The sequence below is a fragment of the Trachinotus anak genome, unplaced genomic scaffold (genome assembly GCF_046630095.1).
Source record: "Trachinotus anak isolate AG129_WGS33_773 ecotype Australia unplaced genomic scaffold, CSIRO_AGI_Tana_v1 ptg000012l, whole genome shotgun sequence".
Classification (NCBI taxonomy): Eukaryota; Metazoa; Chordata; class Actinopteri; order Carangiformes; family Carangidae; genus Trachinotus; species Trachinotus anak.
In genome coordinates, this window is record NW_027273863.1 from 4,739,641 (window position 1) to 4,759,414 (window position 19,774).

A 19,774-nucleotide genomic window follows, 5' to 3' on the forward strand; every position below is an offset into this window, starting at 1 on the left:
TTCACAATCAGCCTGTTTAGTCACTCACTGTCACACAGCACCGATCTCTGTTGAACAGTGGAGAAATACAACTAGATTTCTCATTACCTTCCCGCATAGCCAGCAGAAGAGGTGACTCTGCAGAGCACAATGTAACTGAATCGACCGTAAAACCCAACACCGACAATTATACTCATTGCAGCATTATGCAATTTTTGTGTGGTAAAATAAATAAATGGATAAATAAAAACATGTATTTAAGACATCGTGGAATCCGTCAACATCTTGAGCTTCTGTCTCTTCGAGATGAACTCTGTGTCTGTGCAGATTATGATGTATGGATCTGATGTTGTGACTCTTGAAAGATCTTGCAAATGGAAAAATAGCTTTTGGCAACTTGTGCAGGCCCTCCTAACTCAAAAGACAGGTGTACTGACTGAGATGTTTCCAGACACTGCAAACAAAATCTATACTGATCTTGAAAATATCATAAAACTTTATAGCTACATTATACTGTCACCTGTTTGAAGACTTCTGTGTTTTACCATGTGCGGATTTTAAAGCTTCCATCATTTTGTAGGATTGATTTGAGCAGTTGTGTTTATGCTTATGACATTCAGGCAAATTCATTCATGTATTTAATCATGATGCATCATTCACCCTCTATGCAGTCACTAAAAAAAAAACTGCGGCTGCCAGTTGCTGCTGTTTCACACCTTCTTAAATGTTGCCCCGTCTTCTCCCCCACAGACCCCACTACTTTTTTGTCAGGCACAATTTGCAAACAGGGCCCTGGCTCGAGGCTGGAGATGGAGATGGAGGAGGAGGCCGCTGGTAGTTATGGCAGGGGCCCTGAAGGGGCAAAAAACTGTTCCTAAAGAGTGGGAGGCAGGAATTCCACAATCCCAGCCTGCCTGACTGAGGGATCTGCCTGCTAAACATTCAGCTTTTTCTGCTGGCGAAGTGCCCTTTGAAATCCAGCTGCAACTGTGTTGGAAAAAAGAAACAAGAAATGGGGGGGGCGGGGTTAAGCGAGAGCAACAAAAAAGGGAGGGAAAGGGAGGATGAAGGGGAAGAGACAGAAGAGAAAGAGAGGAAGAGAGCAATAGAGGGGTGGGCAGTGTGGGGTAGTGTGTGTGTGTGTGTGTGTGTGTGAAAGAGAGAGAGAGAGTCTGAATGGGCATGCTCCACCAGGGCCTCACCCCCCACTGTAAGAGATCTCCACAGATTATCCTTCATCTGAGCTTGTCGGTCTTGACCCCACCGACCCTGAGGCCCACTCTCTGTCTTCTCTCTCTTTTTCACACACACTTTTCCTCACTCTCTCACTCACTCTCTCATTTGTTTCTCCACACACCCTCATTATTTCCTCTGTGTCACTCACTCTTTCTCTTTTACCTCTCTGCCGCTCACTAACCTCCAATGCAACAACACCGCTGACCCTCTAGCTCCACTCTGCCCACACTGCTACCACACGCATTCCCCACTCACTCACACACACACACACAACCTGGTTCCTCATGCAGAAAAGGGGGACCCAATAGGAGAAAATCCAGGCTGATGTGCAGGACAAATGAGGAGGGGAAGAAAGAAGAAAAGGGGAGAAAGAAAGAAGGCAAGCTTTTCACTACCACTGGTATAAAATAGAAAGGGGTGGAAGGGAAGGGGCAGAGGGGGACAAATGCAACACAGTGTATATACAGTACCGCAGGTGCTTTGCTCAGAGGGTTACACTTTATCTTTTTTTCTATCTTTGCATCTCCATATATTATTTTCCCAAAACCCGGAAATCATATTTAAAGATAAGGAAACCAGATATGTCACAAAAAAACAAAATCCCAATTTCTAGCTTTAAAGGGATCTATAGCATCCATATATTTACATATTTTAGTCTACTTTATATAATTAGACTGAAAATATCGAAATTTGAAATATCGTGTATTCTTGCATTCGCACTTTGACTTCATTTTGAGTCACATTGAATTAAACCTAGTGTGATCGACTTGTGCAGCACACAGAAAGACATTTTACACGGTGGTCCTCTTCAGGGAAATTAATTTACTCTTTAATGTATCCAGTAGTTTTCCTCTTGCTGAAAACCTTATTTCACATCCTACCTGAGCTCCATAATGATACATATAAACTTCTTCCGCAAACAAAAACATGGGAAAATCCATGTTGTGCGTGCCTACATGGAGGACCCCTTGTTTGTCCATGTGGAGGTAAAAATGGAAAAGCAAGTAGCTGGCTGGATAAACTGTGAGCATGAATACGTTAGTGCTCCTTAGGTTTTATTTGCGAAGCTGCAGGTGGATGCTTGAATGACATGACACTGTTTTTCTTGGCACAGTCACTGGCTGCACTTTGTGGCTGTGACCTAGTTGCTTGTTTTTGATGTAAAGGCAATATCATCTGGAAAAAAGGGACAAACATGAGGAGGCACTCTGTGTTTTTATGGTAGACTGAAGTCATTCTAATATTATTAGTGTATTTCAAAAAGAACCTATGTGTCTGTTGTGTTCAGTATGCTTTAAGGTACATTTGATATGCTGAGATATAACTACAATGTTCTTTTTTTAAAGGAACGTGCCATTTTAATGTGATATTTGAATATTATCCTTCGAAAATATTGCAAATATTATCTTTTGATTTTGAAAAAAAAAATTTAACATGAACACAAAGTGATTTCCATCTGTATGACTTTTAAAAGTAAAAGGTGAACCTTGACCTGGAGAACTGCTAGTCTATACACTGAGAGACCAAAACAGGAAAACGCAATGTAAAATGCAAAGCAGGAGCTCTCCAATAAATGTTCCTTCTTGTTTTTGTTGAGATTAATATTTTACTTGTGTGGGCTGTTGTTTGAGTCGGTGTATTTGATTCATTATCTGTGACAACGTCATCTCAACTCAAAGGTCCATTTAATTTCCCTTTTCTGAGTTTTCAATAGTAGCAGCTGATGCAGCTGTGGTTGAAGATTCAGAAAAAAAACTAGTAAGTGTGCATTTGAGCTGAAACTATTTAGTCACATATCCTGTTTTCAAGGTCAAAAATAAACCTCTGCTCATTGTTTCACTGTCTAATTTATCTACATAAATGAAGAGGGAGAATAATGAGCCCTGTAGCGCAGTTTGATATTTCCACCTGCGCAGTTAAACTCCTTCCCGCCAGGTGGCAGTAATTGAGAGCCAGGAGCACACTGGGTACCTGGGTAATCGAGGAAACCCAAGCGATTCCTGTCCGTAGCTAACAGTAGCTAGCCGGCTAATCTCCCGGACAACGCAGTTGTGGTTGTTTTTGTCCGTTTCTGTGTTCATGCCTTTTTGCCTTTTGTATTATAGTGATTTTCTTGTACGCTGTCAGTGACAAAAGTGAGACAGACACCGACGGACAAGTTTAAATACGCTGGATGTCCGGGCACTGTTGCTTTCTCCCAAGATGCTAGCACATAAGCAAGCCAGCTAGCTAGCCAATCTGCTAAAGCAGCCAAATAGCAGCACTGTCCGGATGCTTTGAGCAACAACGCAGCGGATTTTGGGGAGTTTCTCGTCGGCCCTGCATGATGTCAAGCAACCGGCCACAGCTAAGCGCTGGAGGGGCAAGTTCAGTGCCCAGCACAAGTAGCAGCAACACAGGAGGCACTGGGAACACAAATGGTGGCGGTGGCAGCAACGCCGTCACAAGTAATGGCAACAATTCTGGAAATGTTGTGCCCACCCGGACCTTGGCAGCCGGAGAGGGTGGCTTGTCGGTGCCAACTTTGGCCGCCGTGCCGTCGTCCCGGGGAGCTTTTGCTTCTCTGAGCAGACCTTCTGCGTCTTCAGGCAGCAGAAAGAAATCCCTCCATCAAGCACCTTTATACAACGGCCTCTTGAATTCGTACGAAGATAAAAGCAATGATTTTGTCTGGTTAGTGTTCTCGTAAATAACTTTTGGAAAATGTTTTGTCCTTGCAGGGTATTGAAAGACAACATACTACAGGGAAAGTTTGAGACTTGCACATAACAAGGCTTTTTCTCTGCTTTTCCAGTCCCATTTGCTTCGAAATGATAGAAGAGGCACACATGACAAAGTGTGGGCACAGTTTCTGGTAAGTGTTCAGTTGTAGCAGAGGCAGTGTTTGACAACGATGACACACCCGCCAAGGAGATGTTTAAATGCCCAACAAAGAAAATAAAGTGAGCTGTGGTTTGTGAGATAACAAAAGGTAAAAAAAGAAATAACAATTAATGTGATCTTCCAAAGATTTTAGTCTACACATTATGTGTCTCGTTGATGCTTGCTAGTAGGGATGGAGGAAGCTACTGCTTTTCTCCACCTGTCCAACAGTTTACCACCTAAGCTAATCTTAGCTATAAAAAGCTATGAAAAGTGAAAATAATTTCCCACTTTAACAAACCAAAACTGGTCCTTGCAGGATTGATAAATGCCATTGTTTTTACTCATGAAAATTAATAAAAATAGCGTTTGTTAGACAACCTAGACTGAAAATGTGTCATGAATTATGAGAGTGCATGTGTTCATACAAGTGGAGCAGCAGGATAGATGTTAATTTATATATTAAAATTAAAAGCACACTTTCAGCACAGTAAGGTGTTGTCATCACTGTTTGTTCTAATTTCCTTGTACTGTTTCAGTTATTTCCACAGTATTCAGTTCTTTCTCCTTCCTGCAGTTTCAACTGTATCCGCCAGAGCCTTGAGGACAGCAACAGATGTCCCAAGTGTAACTATATTGTGGATAACGTAGATCAGCTTTACCCAAACTTTCTTGGTAGGTAATACAACTCAGAAGATTGAGGTTTGTTTTATATGCAAGGTGACCATTGCTCTTTCCTGCTTTCACTTGTGATCCAAAAACAACTACTGAAATGGAAGTATTTATATATAGTGTTTGTTTGATTAACTTGTGTTAACAATAGTTTTGTTTTATGGTGCACATCCACTGTACTGAGCTAAGTCACAGTCTTAAAATCATATTATTTGAATTTATTTGTCTGAAATTTACATTATGTTTCATGCTACAGTAAAGTTAAAGTTGAAGTGAATGAAGATGAAGGTCTGAAAAAGATTGAAAAGTTGCTACCAGGACTTAAACTTGTCAGTGACATTTGACTAAATACATATTATATGCTGCTCACATCTCATATTGAGGTTGCTCCTACAGGTTTTACAAAAAGGCCTTTCTGAGTGGATTGTATGGTAAACAAGACATTAATAATCCAGAAGACAAAAACAAAGGGTGAAAGTTCACTTCTAGATGGCTTGGTTTATGTGATTCTATGATTCAGTAATCTTCGATGGAAGTAGCCTGTATGTCTCCTTAAATGTAGAAAACTCAGCCGTCATTCTAATGAAACTTTTAGTGGTTTCATTACTGTCTCTGAAACAACTGAACCACCTCACCTGATGTGTCATCGCTCTACTATTTAAGTTACACCCTGATGGTGTTTCTGTCAATTACTTACATAGCTTTTTCACCTCTCTCATTTCCCCCCCTCATTTCCCATCCTCCACCCTACCCCACTGTGTTCACAGTAAATGAACTGATCCTTAAACACAAACAACGGTCGGAGGAGAAGAGACTAAAATTAGATCATCCTGTAAGTACAACAAACACACAACTGCTTTCTTTCTCCATCTCCATGAATCCCTCAAACTTATGCACTCTGATTTTCACTCATGTCTTCAAAGAAAAATCCATTATTTGTTACTGATCAGTGTCTCTCACTCCCAGAATGGGTCCAGGTGGCAGGTCTTCCAGGATGTGTTGAGTCCTGACCAAGAGAACTTGGACCTTGCAAATGTCAATCTGATGCTGGAGCTCCTGGTTCAGAAGAAGAAGCAGCTGGAGGCGGTAAGTAAGCGGCTAAAGCTGATCAGATATGTGTCTTGATGTAATAACTGTTTCTTGTATTTTGCATCAGCATTTTGGCTGTTAAGCTTCACCCAGGTCTGTGCTACATTCTGTGATAAAAGGTGTAATGTGAGTAACACACTCATAATCTGTTATTCAATTAAAGGTGGAAGATTCACTTACCAACTGCAAGATTCACACAAGTTAACTAGATTAGAGATTACATTGAAAAATCTACAACTACAACTGTAACTTCACATCAGGAAGATCCTAATTTTCAGTCTGTTTGTGTGCTCCCTGCAGCGCTGCACAGGATGCACACCATAATCACTTTTCTTGATGATGATAATGAGAACATTCAATTATATAAAAGATGAAAAAAAACAAATGTGAAAAAAAAGAGAGTTTTTGATGACAGTATGATCTAACTTGCTTTCATACGGTCTGAGAAGGTGTTTTAGTAGCGTGTCTTCCATGTAATAGTGTTCTGTGAATGTGGTCCTATTTGACAGCTCTGGAAATTACATTATCCCACAGATGTTATATACATAGTGTCAGTTTTTCTGCAAGGACATGCTCCAAGCTGCGTAGAAATAGTCAAGAGTTGTTGAGTCATGTGGCTGGTATTATTCAAAAATGCTTGGCATGATCCTGTTCATAGAGGGTATGTTTGTTTCCTGGTTTACATGCACACTCTTACTCTGTAAAACCTGGTGCACATCTCTCTCTCAGGCAGTCTGGAACATCCCCTTTTTTTTCTTGTTTTTGTCCATCTGTGTGATCTGAAAACAAGTCACAGGAAAAGAGAAGTAGCAGCCACAACTTATCCTGTTGACTTGTGTCCTATCACATCAGCACAGATCATATGCTTTCACTCAGGGTGACGGTAGAGTTTTAAAACCTTAACCAGTTTTGAAATTGAGTTGCTAAACATAAGAAGTCAGATTTCACTGTCTGCTCTTGAATTGCAGAGATACCAGCTACAACACACCACGTGTAGCTCTCTCTCTGTCAAACACAAGCTCATCTTTCTCCTCACACACAAACACACTCAATCTGCTTGTGTGGCTGTCGTATTAAGAGGCACCCGCAGTACAGAAGGACCAAAACATCCTCTGAGATTAGGCTATCGTGGATATATCAGTATCTGTTATGTCGGCTGATAAGTAACAAGAAATTGCAAAACACAAATTTCTAAGACATGTCTTTGAGATCATTTAGAAGCATTGTCACCATTACATGGTTTGCACAAAGAGAGGACTGAAAAGTTTATATTTCAACTGTACAATGTCCTGCATAGTACTTATGTTGGTCACTACTCTTTAAAAGAACAAATATATGAGAAACTTTGTGTAATTTATGTGTGCAGGTAAAAAAAACATTAGCTGATATATCATGAGCCTGTAAACATATTTCATTGACCTGTCCTCCCTCAGACTTCAAATCTTTTTCTAAGCTTTTGCCTCTCATCATGGCTGCTCCTCTCTGTTCCCCCTGTGGTTTGTTTCTTAAGTCAGTTCAGGGAGCAGTGACATAAATGATGTTACTGTGCATTTTTTTGCAGCTCAGAAACCAGTATGAAATTATCATGGCTCTGTTGAATCTGCTGTCACCTCAGGCAGGTTCAGATTTTATCTGTTAACTTCTCACATTAACATTAACGTCCTCTAATCTCAACCTGTCTTGAGGTCGGTACACCAGAAACACGAACTTAGAGTTTTGAGAAGTACATGTTTACATGCACAGTTTGTAGTTCAGTCACAATAGATGTTACCTGTTTTCTTGTCAGCCTCAGTGGAGCACAGTTACTCCCTCAGCAGTTTGGGTAGAAGGAAGAAACAAATTTTCACATCATGGGGTCACTTTTATTACAGAAAGAGCAGCAGGATTCAGCAAACAATATTTATGATTGCAGAGGCACAGTCACATTTATTTGAGGAAGTAACAGATTTCGCTCCACTCCTAATGTTGAATGTGATGACATCAGGAGGTCAAATGGACTCATGCACTATGTTAGTTTTCTCAACAGCAGCAATAACAGTCTTCATTGGTCACATATTTCACCACTGAAATATAGCAAGTGTGTATTTGTAAGCTTTTGCAGTGAAGCTTTCTAACCTTTGACAGCCTGGCAGCAGAGGCTGCCTATTGCCACCCATAGTATTTACATATTAAGTGGTTGTTTGTAGTAGCATGTGTGCTATACTGGATGCAGATGAAATGATTTTAAAGAAGGGCTGGTATAGGAACAAACTTACTAGCATCATGAAGTGCCAGCAGCAGCTGAAATTCTCACCTGCTTTGTCAAGGACTAAGGTCTGTGGTGTCTGTGAAGAGGCAGGTTAGCATTCATGTTAGTATGTGGGGTTGTCTGTGTCCGTATACCCTGTGTGCTGTGTTAGTGCGGTTGGCTCTGCCTCTGATGCCTGTGAAGTGAGCCACTTGAGAAATCAGTTGAATCAGGTCTTCATTTGCTCATTTTCTGACATTGGTTGTGATAGTAATGTTGTGCAGTCGATCTAAAGAGATTTTTTTTTTTCTTCTAATCTTGGGGTCTTGAATCTGACAGTCAACATTTTCTAAATCGCCAATAGATCTTTAATCAGCTGTTCCAAAAGCAGCCCAGTTTGGGATTTTATTCTGCATTAAAGCAAAGGAGCCAGGTCAAATTTCTGACTGAGTGTACACTAAAATCCTGGTATCACTTCTCCTCACTGGTACTGTCTTCCACTGTTCTGGTTTCATGTCTTTCCTGTAATATTTTATTTCGTAGCACTGCTGATTCTGATTTTCCAAATATGAAATATAAGGTGGGGTCATCCAGTTCATATTTCTGGTGGAATCGTTCTTCAGGCTATTTGGCTGAATTTACCAGCTGGTTTTTTTTTTTTTTTTTCTTTTACAGGAGTTATTACTGATATGTTTTTGTTAGCATGTGTGTTCTCATTTTTCTGAAATAATTTGCCTGTGGACAAGTTTAATTTCACAGTTTTTATCTGATTGGACTTGTATTCATTCAGACAATCATTTAAGTTACTGTTTCTGTTGTGAATTTTCCATTTATATCAATTTGATGGTCGCATCAAATTCACACTTTCTAAAGGAATGTAGATGCTTTCCCACATGTTGCAAGTCCCTACTACTTAAAGGCCCCTGCAGCATTTTTTGACCATATAAATTTATAAATTGTGGTTAATTTTTTTTCTTGTGTGCCTCTCAAACCTGATTTGAAACCCTGGCACATATTATTACAGTCATTAATGTAAACAAACCTCTATCATCATCCAAAAATATATTAAGAAACTTAGATATTTTTTTTTTTTGTCACTTTTGGTCTGTGTATGAAACAACAGGTTCCAATCCTGCCTTTTAAATTTTGGAGGTGGAGCTTCTCTTTTTTGTGTCTTAAAACAAACCTTGATGGAGATATCTGCTGTAGTAGCTGGAGCTCACCTTTTCTTGTTGTTTCTGAAATCCGTGGCCCCTTGTGCGAAGGAGAGATATGAAAAGGTGGTGGTGATGTTTGGCTCAGATGGAACATTCTCATCTCATCTCCCCAAATGTATAAAATGTCCACTAACTCCTGCAACTGCCCTCCTCTATATAACTGTTTAATTTGTAAGGGTTTACTTGGAGTGGAAGTATAAATGCAGAAAAAAATGACTTTGTGTCTGGTGATGTGAATCTAAGAAGGTTTGCATTTCAGATAAATGATGATCTGCAAAATGAGGTTTTTTTAAAAAAATCATTTTGCTCTTAGAGGCCAAAAAAAAGATGTGTGAAATAAAATAAGCATATAGACTGACCAGAGCCTCAGCAATGAACACATTATCCACTGAAGACTAAAAATCTTTTGCTGTATTTTATTATCTTTTTGGTCTGGATAAGCAAAAGTATTCCGTGGCTTTGCTTGTACTTGTGTGTGATTATGTATTTTGTCTCTCTACTAGGAATCTCAAGCAGCTCAGAGACAGATCCTCATGGAGTTCCTCAAAGAAGCCAGAAGAAACAAGAGAGAGGTGCTGTTGTTTTTAATCCAGACAATTTAAAACTGAGCCACACAGAGCTGTCAGTGTGGAACACGATGCAGTTTTCAAGAATATGTGAAAATATTTATGTATTGGAGAAAATTGAACCTTTTAAGATTTTAATTACTTGTGAAAACAATAATTATTGTAAATACCATATGTCATGATTTTAAAAAGATGTCAAAAGGCAGGCGTGCTTAAGTATTTTTGGCTCTGTCAACAGCAACTGGAGCAACTGCAGAAAGAGCTCAACTTTCTTGAAGAGGACATTAAGCGTGTTGAGGTAAAGAAACACAGAACTTATCAACCACTTGCACAATGTAAACCTGAAGTCTTGAAACTGACTTGTGCCTCTCCAGAGAGCTTGCATGGGGGGGGGGGTCGTGGAGGCAGAAACATGAGTCAAAGATAAATGAAGCATGAGTTGAAAGGGACAGGTGCATGTTTATGTTCTAAAAACAACAGGAGGTTAGTTATTGTAGTTTGGCTGCTTATTTGGCCCATTTATAATCTAGAGCTGAGCAGTTAATTGAAATATTATCAAAATTGCAATATGGCCAAGTGCAATATCCACATTTTTTATTTATTTTTTTGATAAAGGTAAAATGTGTCACAACATGCCACAATAAATGAAGCATTCTGGTGCTACAGAGATGCCCAGACCCACAAATCACTCTCCAGATCTAAGGGAACATGATTGTTTGGTTTAAACCCCATCAAAAATCATCATCATTTTTATTTATTTTTTTTCTGTGAAAATGAAATGCAAAAATTACCATTCCAACTGAACTCATGTTTCATATCTCAATATCTGTCTAAAGAATCGCCATTATAAACAGGGTGAGCAGTTGCAGCAGCAGAGGCTGTGAAACAGCTTATGAAGGCCATTAAAGGAGCTATTTGTAAGTTTTGCTATTGCTACATAGCTAGTGTTAGCTTTAACAGCTGTTTACTTCCCGGTCTAGAAGAAACATTGCGAGTTCAGCATCAAATTTCATTCCTTTACTCATTAAGAGCTGTCTCCAGATGGTGCAAACAGCGCCTCTTGTTTTTAGCCCTTGTTTTCTTCTACTGGAGTTGAAGAATGCTAACCACTTAGCGCAGGCCATTATAAGCCCATCTTGTCACTTCCCAGTAGTGACTCACTGTAGCCTCCAATCTGCCCTGGAGGCATAGACTCAGACCTGGTGTTAACATCCATCTTGGGTGATTCGATCACAAGTGGTCAGCTCTAAGATTGGATGTGAACACACCCAGGATGCTTTGAGGACACATTTCAGATCTGATCACTCAGACCACATTTGGAGGTGGCTACATGCTTATTTATTTATTTGCATATACATGACACACATAAAGCCAGGTGTGAACTGACACAGGTAGTGCTGTTCACTTGTGATCAGATCACTGACGATGCATGTTAATACCAGGTCTGAACTGGGCCTCAGAGGGCAGTTTACAACCTCTTGTATTACAAAGACAATGATGGCCGAAGCAGTTTGTTGCCGCTCCCAGCAAGAAATAGCCCCCTTAAGGTAATTGAAAACCCTTAGAGGCCAACTGCAGAAGTTTGTACATAGACATACACAGACAGGATACACATACTTTTATTTTCTGTATCAGAATATAAAGAATGTTGATAAATCCTCTTAAGAAATCAAGAATAAAATGCTCTAGAACCTGAGAATCATCAGCAGCAGCAGCCACAGCAACAGTTGTCTAAGTTTTGTTTGCGGAGGGGCCCTTAGAGTCTGACTCTAAAAGCCCCTGAACTAAAAGTATTTCACCAAATCCTAATTCCAAGAATGGTCTCATTGGAAATATAGAGGAGCATGACCCATGATAATGGAAACGCATTCTGTTTTGAAATGGCAACAACCAGAGCCACTCATCACCACAGCATGAGATAGACAAGCATGTTGTTTCTGTGTGATTTTCCAGGAAATGAGCGGACTGTACTCCCCGATGATGGAGGCAGAGTGTACGGTGCCTAATGTCGAGGCTCCCTCACCAGCACCCAGGTACAGCTCACCTCTGTGATCTGACAAATTACATCTGTGAAGAAAATGAATCCAGCATCATCACAGCACAAATAACCATATTCACCATCTCTGTTTACTATAATAGAAACTCATTACCAATGATAACTCCTATAGCATGTTTGGACATTATTGTGCGGAGTGACTTATATGTCTGTCTGTCTGTTTGTTGAGTAGCTGTAGCAGTATTATTGAGCCACCCGACTACAGCCAGCCTCCAGGATTTGGTGGAACAACCCAGGTGAGTAAGGGAAACACATGATCTGATTTCTTTTTATGCATAATATATAAACATAGTTTGAAAGTCAAGACTGTTATTTACATTATCTTAGTAAACTTGGCTTGAAATGTGTAACTATTTGCATATTTTTTCCTTTTTTATTCATTAATGACTTTGCACAACAAAAACAAGTGTGAGACGAATGGTGCATATAATGGACAAATGACCCAAAAAAAAACACTAGTAGAGACATACCAATGGGAAGAATATGGTGTGTGTTGTTTGCGTCGATTGTGTGTGTGTTTGTGTATTTTTTGAGGTTTGTATGTGACATAGCCATATGTATCTGTGTAATGTATATCTTGTGATGTGATTGTAAAAAGGAGAGTATAGTTGACATTAATGATGTAATATAAAAATAATCATAAAGATAATGTAGTAGACATAAAATAATAAAAATTTGCATATTATTAGAAAGTGTGTTTTCATGATATGGATCCAGATAACTTGTTTTGTCTGAAGGAGGAGGAGATAATATTCCTCAGTGATTTGTAAAAATCTTTTTATACATGTTTTGGATGTTAAATTAAGGGCCTGTCAAGTTCAGGTATAAATTGTTTTGTATGGTAACAAAGTCGGGCACATTCTCAGTTTTAACAGAATAAATGTTAGCATGAGGTCAGCACTGATTTGACTGTACTCTTGTGTTGTTTTTTTTCCCAGGGAAAACGACAGACCTGGTACAACAGCACACTGGCGTCAAGAAGAAAGAGGCTGACGGCTCATTTCGAGGATCTGGAACAGTGCTACTTCTCCAACAAAATGTCCCGCATCACAGGTACTAGTTCTGCAGAGAATAGTGTCGTTGTCACAGCTGTTGGTCACAGTGATGTTGCTCTGATCCTGACCTGATCGACTGCCGTTGCCTGAAAGGACACGTTAAGGCTTCATTTCTTAGACCTGTACATCTCACTTCAGAGGACAGGGGGATGGTTGTGTCTGCCTCACATGAGTGTTACTGTTAAAGTTACTGTTTCTTTAAATGAAGACCACATTTACTACAAACTCACCTTTTTGCTGTCACAGATATTTTTCTGGTGAGAACTCCACCACACATGACACCATCATTGTGTCTTGTAGTAGTAGTAGCACTTGTAGTAAAGCAGTTCAACAGGTTTGGTGGTGGCACACACTACAAAATAAACTTTGTTTTCTTTGTTAATGAATGTGAAGACAGTTTATTAATGTTAAAATGTGGCACAAGGCTCCTCATCATTCAGTCTGGTGAGATTTCCTCCTCTATAGTTCGTGTCCACAGTGCTCTTTGTAACAGTGTGTTTGTGGTGTTTTCAGACGAGGGCAGGAACCTGAACCAGCTGGATGATTTCATGGAGTGTTTGTCCAAGTTCACTCGCTACAACTCTGTGCGGCCGCTGGCCACCCTCTCCTACGCCAGTGACCTCTATAACGGCTCCAGTATTGTCTCCAGGTATGAAAAGAAAAACATTGAACCTGCATGTCAGTGTCGGTGTTCAGTTGCATGTTGAAATCATGGAAGTTATGGTCTTTGTTAATAAATGTTTAACAAAACAGGTCAAACCAGACACAGTACTTGTTCCAATATAAACAGTAGAAAGGGCACAAAAATATTTGTGTTGTTTTTTAATGTGATCTTGATCAGCCCACTGTCTCTGATTGCGTTCTCACTTCTGTTTCAGTATTGAGTTTGACCGTGACTGTGACTACTTTGCCATTGCTGGTGTGACCAAGAAGATCAAGGTTTTTGAGTACGGCACTGTGATCCAGGATGCAGTGGACATCCACTATCCCGTCAACGAAATGACCTGCAATTCCAAAATCAGGTAGAGGAGTGAGGATGTGGAGGCATCTTTCAGATCCTACACTGTAGCGTCTGAGGAGGTTCTGATCTCCTTGTAACCCGGGAGTGGGGGGAGTTCAGTCAGAGTTAAGTGTGTGCATGGAGAATGAAAAAGGCCATCATCAATGGAGCTCTGATGCTATGACTCACCATAGCAATGGCTAAGTAAGGAGCAGAGCCTCCATTTAATCCAGTGGAGCTGGAAATATAAATATGTGACAATGTGCATTTAGTCTGTCTTTATATAACACAGCAACAGTGAAAGATCCTGAGCTAAAGTGGAGACAATAAGTTTACAGAATGTGACTCACTGTGAACTGAAAGTGATCCCAGCTTTGTTTGTTGTAGCTGTATCAGCTGGAGCAGCTATCACAAGAACCTTCTGGCCAGCAGCGACTATGAGGGCACCGTCATCCTATGGGATGGATTCACAGGCCAGAGATCTAAAGTCTACCAGGTATGAAACTGAGGTCTTAGAGACTCACTTTTTGTGTTAAAGAGTCAATCTCCATTCATTATTGGAATTATCATGAAGGATTCAAAGACTTTATTGGCTTTATGTTGACTTTTTATGCACAGAGAAATAGATGACCATGCAACAAAATTCTAAATTTGCAGTCTCTCTGTTTTCCTGTTGTTTAAAGCATAAACATAAACAAGTTTATTTTAAAAGGAGACGTGAGATGAGTGATGAGTCGCAGATATCCAATTCTGTGCTGGTCAAATTTACACTTGTGTACCACACAAGCGTCGGTTTTAAAATTTTGTCTTCTTCTCTCATGGTTACAAAATGTTTGTGTACTGTCAATTATAGTTCTTAGAAAGAAAAAGTTGCAATTGGTGAAGAAAATTGCAGTTGGTGCCTCTGTAAAAAATAAAATAAATTTAATCAATGTTTCTCATGACACCTCTTTGTCCTCTTTGTTTTCAGGAACATGAAAAAAGGTGTTGGAGTGTGGACTTCAATCTGATGGACCCCAAGCTCTTAGCCTCTGGTTCTGATGATGCTAAAGGTAACTGAAGAATAATTAGTTTGACAGGTTTTCACCCATAGATCATCTTCCAGCTTTCATTTATTACTCTTCTTTTATCTGTAGTCAAATGTGTCTGAATAGTTTTTCTTTTTTTTTTCCTTTTTTTTTCAGTGAAGCTATGGTCAACCAATCTTGACAACTCAGTGGCCAGCATTGAAGCCAAGGCCAATGTCTGCTGTGTTAAATTCAGCCCAACCTCCAGATATCATCTGGCCTTTGGCTGTGCAGGTAAGACGAGGGCTGCATTTAGGTTTCTCTTGTCTTTGTCCCCATTTTAACATGCAGTTATTGTGAGAAATTATTTTTTCTTTGCAACCTTTTAACCTACATTTCACCAATGTGCTGTATGGTCATGTATTTTAAAGTCCCTGACATGGTGTACAAGCAGATTTACAGGTTATGGTACAGGGTCAGATCCAGGCCGAACAGTCAGGTCATTTTATTTTAGATGTTAAAAGTCGACTGTGAGTTAAAAAAAAAAGAGAATTTGATCAGTGCACTCATCTGTCTCTCGTCAAAATCTCAGGCAAAGAAACTTGTTTTTGTCTCTTTGAGATGTGACATTGTTGTTGCTTCGTGACCCTGGTGCACAAACCTCACACCACGGCAATTTTTCCTTGTAGACCACTAAATTTCTTCTGTAGTCACACATACTCTGGTGGTCCAGACTATTTATTACTCTCCCAACGGATAAGTAAGAATTAGAAATATTCAGTTGTACATAGAAACAGTCCTTCAAGAAACTCACATTGAACAGCATCTCAGAAACTGTTACGCAGCTGTGAAATGCCCCTGGCTTATTTACCTTCCCTTTGTCTCTCAGGCCTAAATCCACTAAACCTGAAAAAGGAAGCCCCTCCATGACTTGGAGTTTGTTGGTTTACTGTCTTGAGTAAAGCTTAAAACAAATGGAGAAGACAGCTTGTTAGGAAAAACAAGTGTGAGTGAGTGTTTTCTTCCTCTAAACACATACCTCTCCCCACAGACCACTGTGTCCACTACTACGATCTACGCAACACTAAGCAGCCAATCATGGTGTTCAAAGGCCACAGGAAGGCTGTGTCCTACGCCAAATTTGTCAATGGAGAGGAAATTGTTTCTGCGTAAGTCAGTTGAGCCTTATTTCTTATTTTGAGCAGCAGGGGTTGGAAATGATCAGAAATGTTTTTTTTTTTCTCCTGCTACATTTAATATGTACTTTATATTACTATATTATCTCTGAACTGTTTTATTTGACCTGACAAAGATACTTCTGTTGACATATTTATGGCTCTTTTTTTGTTTTCTTACAAACCTATAATTGAAAATCACCAGATTTCAGGAAAAATACTTGGATTAGTGGGATGATAGTTGAGAAAGGTCTCCCCACACCACTGACATGCAGTTTCAACATGTCACCAAACACCCTTCAGTTCTGCACTCATTTTGTATTTATGGCCTTTAATTGGCAGTTCGACTGACAGTCAGCTGAAGCTGTGGAACGTCAACAAAACCCACTGTCTGCGCTCCTTCAAGGGTCACATCAATGAGAAGAACTTTGTAGGCCTTGCTTCCAATGGAGACTATGTCGCCTGTGGTAAGGATTTACTTTGACTAAGACTTAAATGACCATGTTGCAAAATAATCAGTATTGCAGCATTTTTGTAATGTTTTTTAAGCAATGCAGGGGCACCACTAACACCACTATCTGTGTAGAAGACAATCTGAAGCTACTCACTTTGGCTACATTATGACCAGATTTCCAAATCATTCCAGCAGCAGAAATAACAACAAATACTAATGTGAAAATAATTTCAAATAAAACATCACCTTTTGTGTGTGTGTGTTTGCAGGCAGTGAGAACAACTCCCTGTACCTTTACTACAAAGGACTTTCCAAGACACTGTTAACATTCAAGTTTGACACAGTGAAGAGTGTCCTGGACAAGGACAAGAAGGAGGACGACACCAACGAGTTTGTCAGTGCTGTCTGCTGGAGGGCCCTGCCTGATGGAGTGAGTCCTCCTGAGTATTGCACTGTTGTTGATTTTCATACACTACAGGGAATATTACGCCAAATGGTTTGTGCTCCTATTAAACAGAACACCTTTCCATCTTGATGCCGTTGGTAAGATCAAATGGTGCAATTTGTTGTGACTCAAGTGGCCACAGCAAAAGGGAGACGCACCATGGTTAATATTAATGAAGAATATTTTTATTAAACCAAATTAAGATGCCATATTAAATCTTCTAAAATTAAGGTGTGGAAATCAGTAAAATCAGTAGTGTGTAGTGTGCAGGAGTGAGGTATGTGTGTGCAGGTGTTCTATGGTGCAGAATTAACATAAGGATTAAACCAAGACAACATAACCAAACTCAAACTGTGGCGTGCCTGCGGAGAGATTAATTGGCAGCCAGGACTTATATATATACCCTGAACCACATGCCACAGGTGCTGCAGAAATACTGATCAGCTGCAGACAAAGAGACGGGTCAGCAAAAGGATCCCAAACCCCCAAGAGGCCCAAAGGCGTCATCACAAATTTAATGCAAATATACACATGCTAATTGTTCTTTAGGTAATTAACGTTCCATGTTGTGTTTAATTAATGATTTTGTTTTTCAGGAGTCAAATGTGCTGATTGCTGCAAACAGTCAAGGAACAATCAAGGTTTGTATTTTGAAATGTGTACATGAAACATACTAATAACCACAGTATGAGATGCCTACTGCTTGTTGGAGTTTCCCCATTGGCTGTTGCGCTGACAAATTGAATTGTTGCACACAGTTTCCATTGGCCGGGGGGGGGGGGGTTAGGGTGCAGGGTTAGGGTGAGGTGCACTTCAAGTACTTCAAGTCCGTGTTATGGTTCCCTTTAACCTGTGCATTGTGAATACAAAGCACTTCAAGTTTGCTTCACCTTTTTCTGCTTTTTTTCAGCCCTGCCGTAGATAGATCACGTTATTAAACTGGGACGCTTGAAATAACAGACAGAACCATGGCTGCTGCTAACGACAGTGTCCAACATGAGCGCAGAGAGTAGGGAAGAAACAAACAGATAAAGGGCTCAGACTGGCTGACACCAGGCTGAATGCAAACAGCCCACGATGCAGCCCAGCCATATACTAGTTTTTGACCTAGTCTTGTTTTAACTCTTTGTTTCCAGTGACAGCACGCCACAGATAACTTAACAGGTCCATCTTTTCTGTCCACACAGGTACTTGAGCTCGTCTGAACGCCCACCGTGTCTTCAGCGGGTAGAGAACTACCATCAGCTTCTCTTTGTTTGGTAGAGGATCAATCTGAAGCAGGGAGAACCAAAGCTGCCTGCTGAATTAGGATGCTCACCAAAACCGGCAGAGATGAAATAAACTGAACCTGTCTTATTTTAATGATCTACACTTTTTTTGGACAGCAGTAAAGACTTTGCAGCAGTACATCAGTATAGCAGGAGAGGATGTGCTGTCATTTTACAGCAACTAAACGAGGACCTGGCTTGGGCACAAAATGGAAGAAGAGACTTTAGAAAGCATTTTTGTTTATCGGCTACAATAGAACACCTCTTTATGGTTTTAGGTCAAATCAAAACTTGTACCTTTTTAATTAAGCTGTTGCTCTCGAGGGTACATCCAGCCAAACGCTACTAGTGTGATGCATTTTCCCTTTTTAAAGGCCAAAGCACAAGACAAAATGACATGCAAAAATGATGTCTTCACATGAAGCTTTTAACCCACCCACCCCTTCCCCCCACATTGTTTGTCGACCTCGACCCCCCCCCCCCTCTTTTATGTGTAGTTTTGTGTTTTCCAGATTGGGAGAAACCAGTTTTAATAAATATGACTTGAATTTCATTCTGTCAAGCGTATCGTCAGTTCATTTTCTGGATTAAGAGTGTAGAATGTGAGGTAGTATACGGAAGTCAAGGAAGACCAATAAATTATGGAAATGTTGAGAAACTGCTGATATTTCCGTTACTATGAGAACAAAATGAGATTTGACATGTTTTTCTGTACTTAAGGCATTGGTTTGCAATGCCACATTGAACTGGATTTTTTTTCCACATATGTGAGCTTATTTGTTGCTTGTTAAAAAATGAAAACCTCACAGAATCATATTTTGTTAAGTAGCAATGGAAATTCTCTTCCCATACTGTAGGTTAAAATATCTGATCTGAACTGAACTGCTTTGTAACTTCAGGCAAACTGCTGTCAGTTTCTGTGGAGTGGTGATCCGTGTTGACACATCCAGGGGATTTGGTAAACACAGCCAAAACCTACCTATTTTATGATAACTGAGTGAGAGAGGTGTTTTGTATTTGTATAACTGAATAAATTATTTCGAAACAATTTTTGTCATGTTTGGTCATATTTTAACTCGATACTTCTGGCATTTTAAGGTTTCTCTTGAGTGTACTTGTATGACTGAGTTATGTGTTTACTGTTGGTAATGGGTCTCATGTGGGGAGGGGGTGTTTAAACCTTGTGTGAAATGGTAATCTGTTAAAGCTTCAGTCTCCCAGAACGCGTCTGTATTAGCGGAAACACCAGAGAGCCACAAAATACAGTATCATGTTTACACTGGGGTGGTTTTACTTAGTGTGAAACCTGTCACTGAAAGAGGCATCCATCGTGGCTCTGCTACTCAGGAAATTTCACACTGCCTTCTGTAGTGACCAGGGAAAACAAAGTATTAGCAGTTGGCTACTGGAATCTCCACTACACAACAGGGAGTTTCAGGTTCCAGCAAAATGAAAATGATATGAAG

General features: G+C 40.0%; 1 protein-coding gene across 1 annotated transcript; it reads left to right on the top strand.

Moving 5' to 3' along the window:
• Positions 1–3,164: 3,164 nt before the first annotated feature.
• Positions 3,165–19,356, top strand: cop1 (COP1 E3 ubiquitin ligase). Its single transcript, XM_071490540.1, has 20 exons — positions 3,165–3,888; positions 4,010–4,069; positions 4,655–4,752; positions 5,517–5,581; positions 5,716–5,835; positions 9,786–9,854; positions 10,087–10,146; positions 11,802–11,881; positions 12,077–12,140; positions 12,843–12,957; positions 13,473–13,608; positions 13,838–13,981; positions 14,347–14,455; positions 14,930–15,011; positions 15,144–15,260; positions 16,018–16,135; positions 16,484–16,608; positions 16,865–17,025; positions 17,637–17,681; positions 18,228–19,356. The coding sequence occupies exons 1-20, from the start codon at positions 3,539–3,541 to the stop codon at positions 18,243–18,245; spliced, it is 2,136 nt and encodes a 711-aa protein (XP_071346641.1). The 5' UTR covers positions 3,165–3,538; the 3' UTR covers positions 18,246–19,356.
• The last annotated feature ends 418 nt before the right edge of the window (positions 19,357–19,774 follow it).

What these genes read in the sequence shown, in the direction of transcription:
- cop1 (XM_071490540.1), top strand. Translation starts at nt 3,539, where the DNA reads ATGATGTCAAGCAACCGGCCACAGCTAAGCGCTGGAGGGGCAAGTTCA. An exon ending in AAGTGTGGGCACAGTTTCTG is followed by an intron (nt 4,070 to 4,654) that starts GTAAGTGTTCAG and finishes TCCTTCCTGCAG; the next exon opens with TTTCAACTGTATCCGCCAGA. An exon ending in AGGACATTAAGCGTGTTGAG is followed by an intron (nt 10,147 to 11,801) that starts GTAAAGAAACAC and finishes GTGATTTTCCAG; the next exon opens with GAAATGAGCGGACTGTACTC.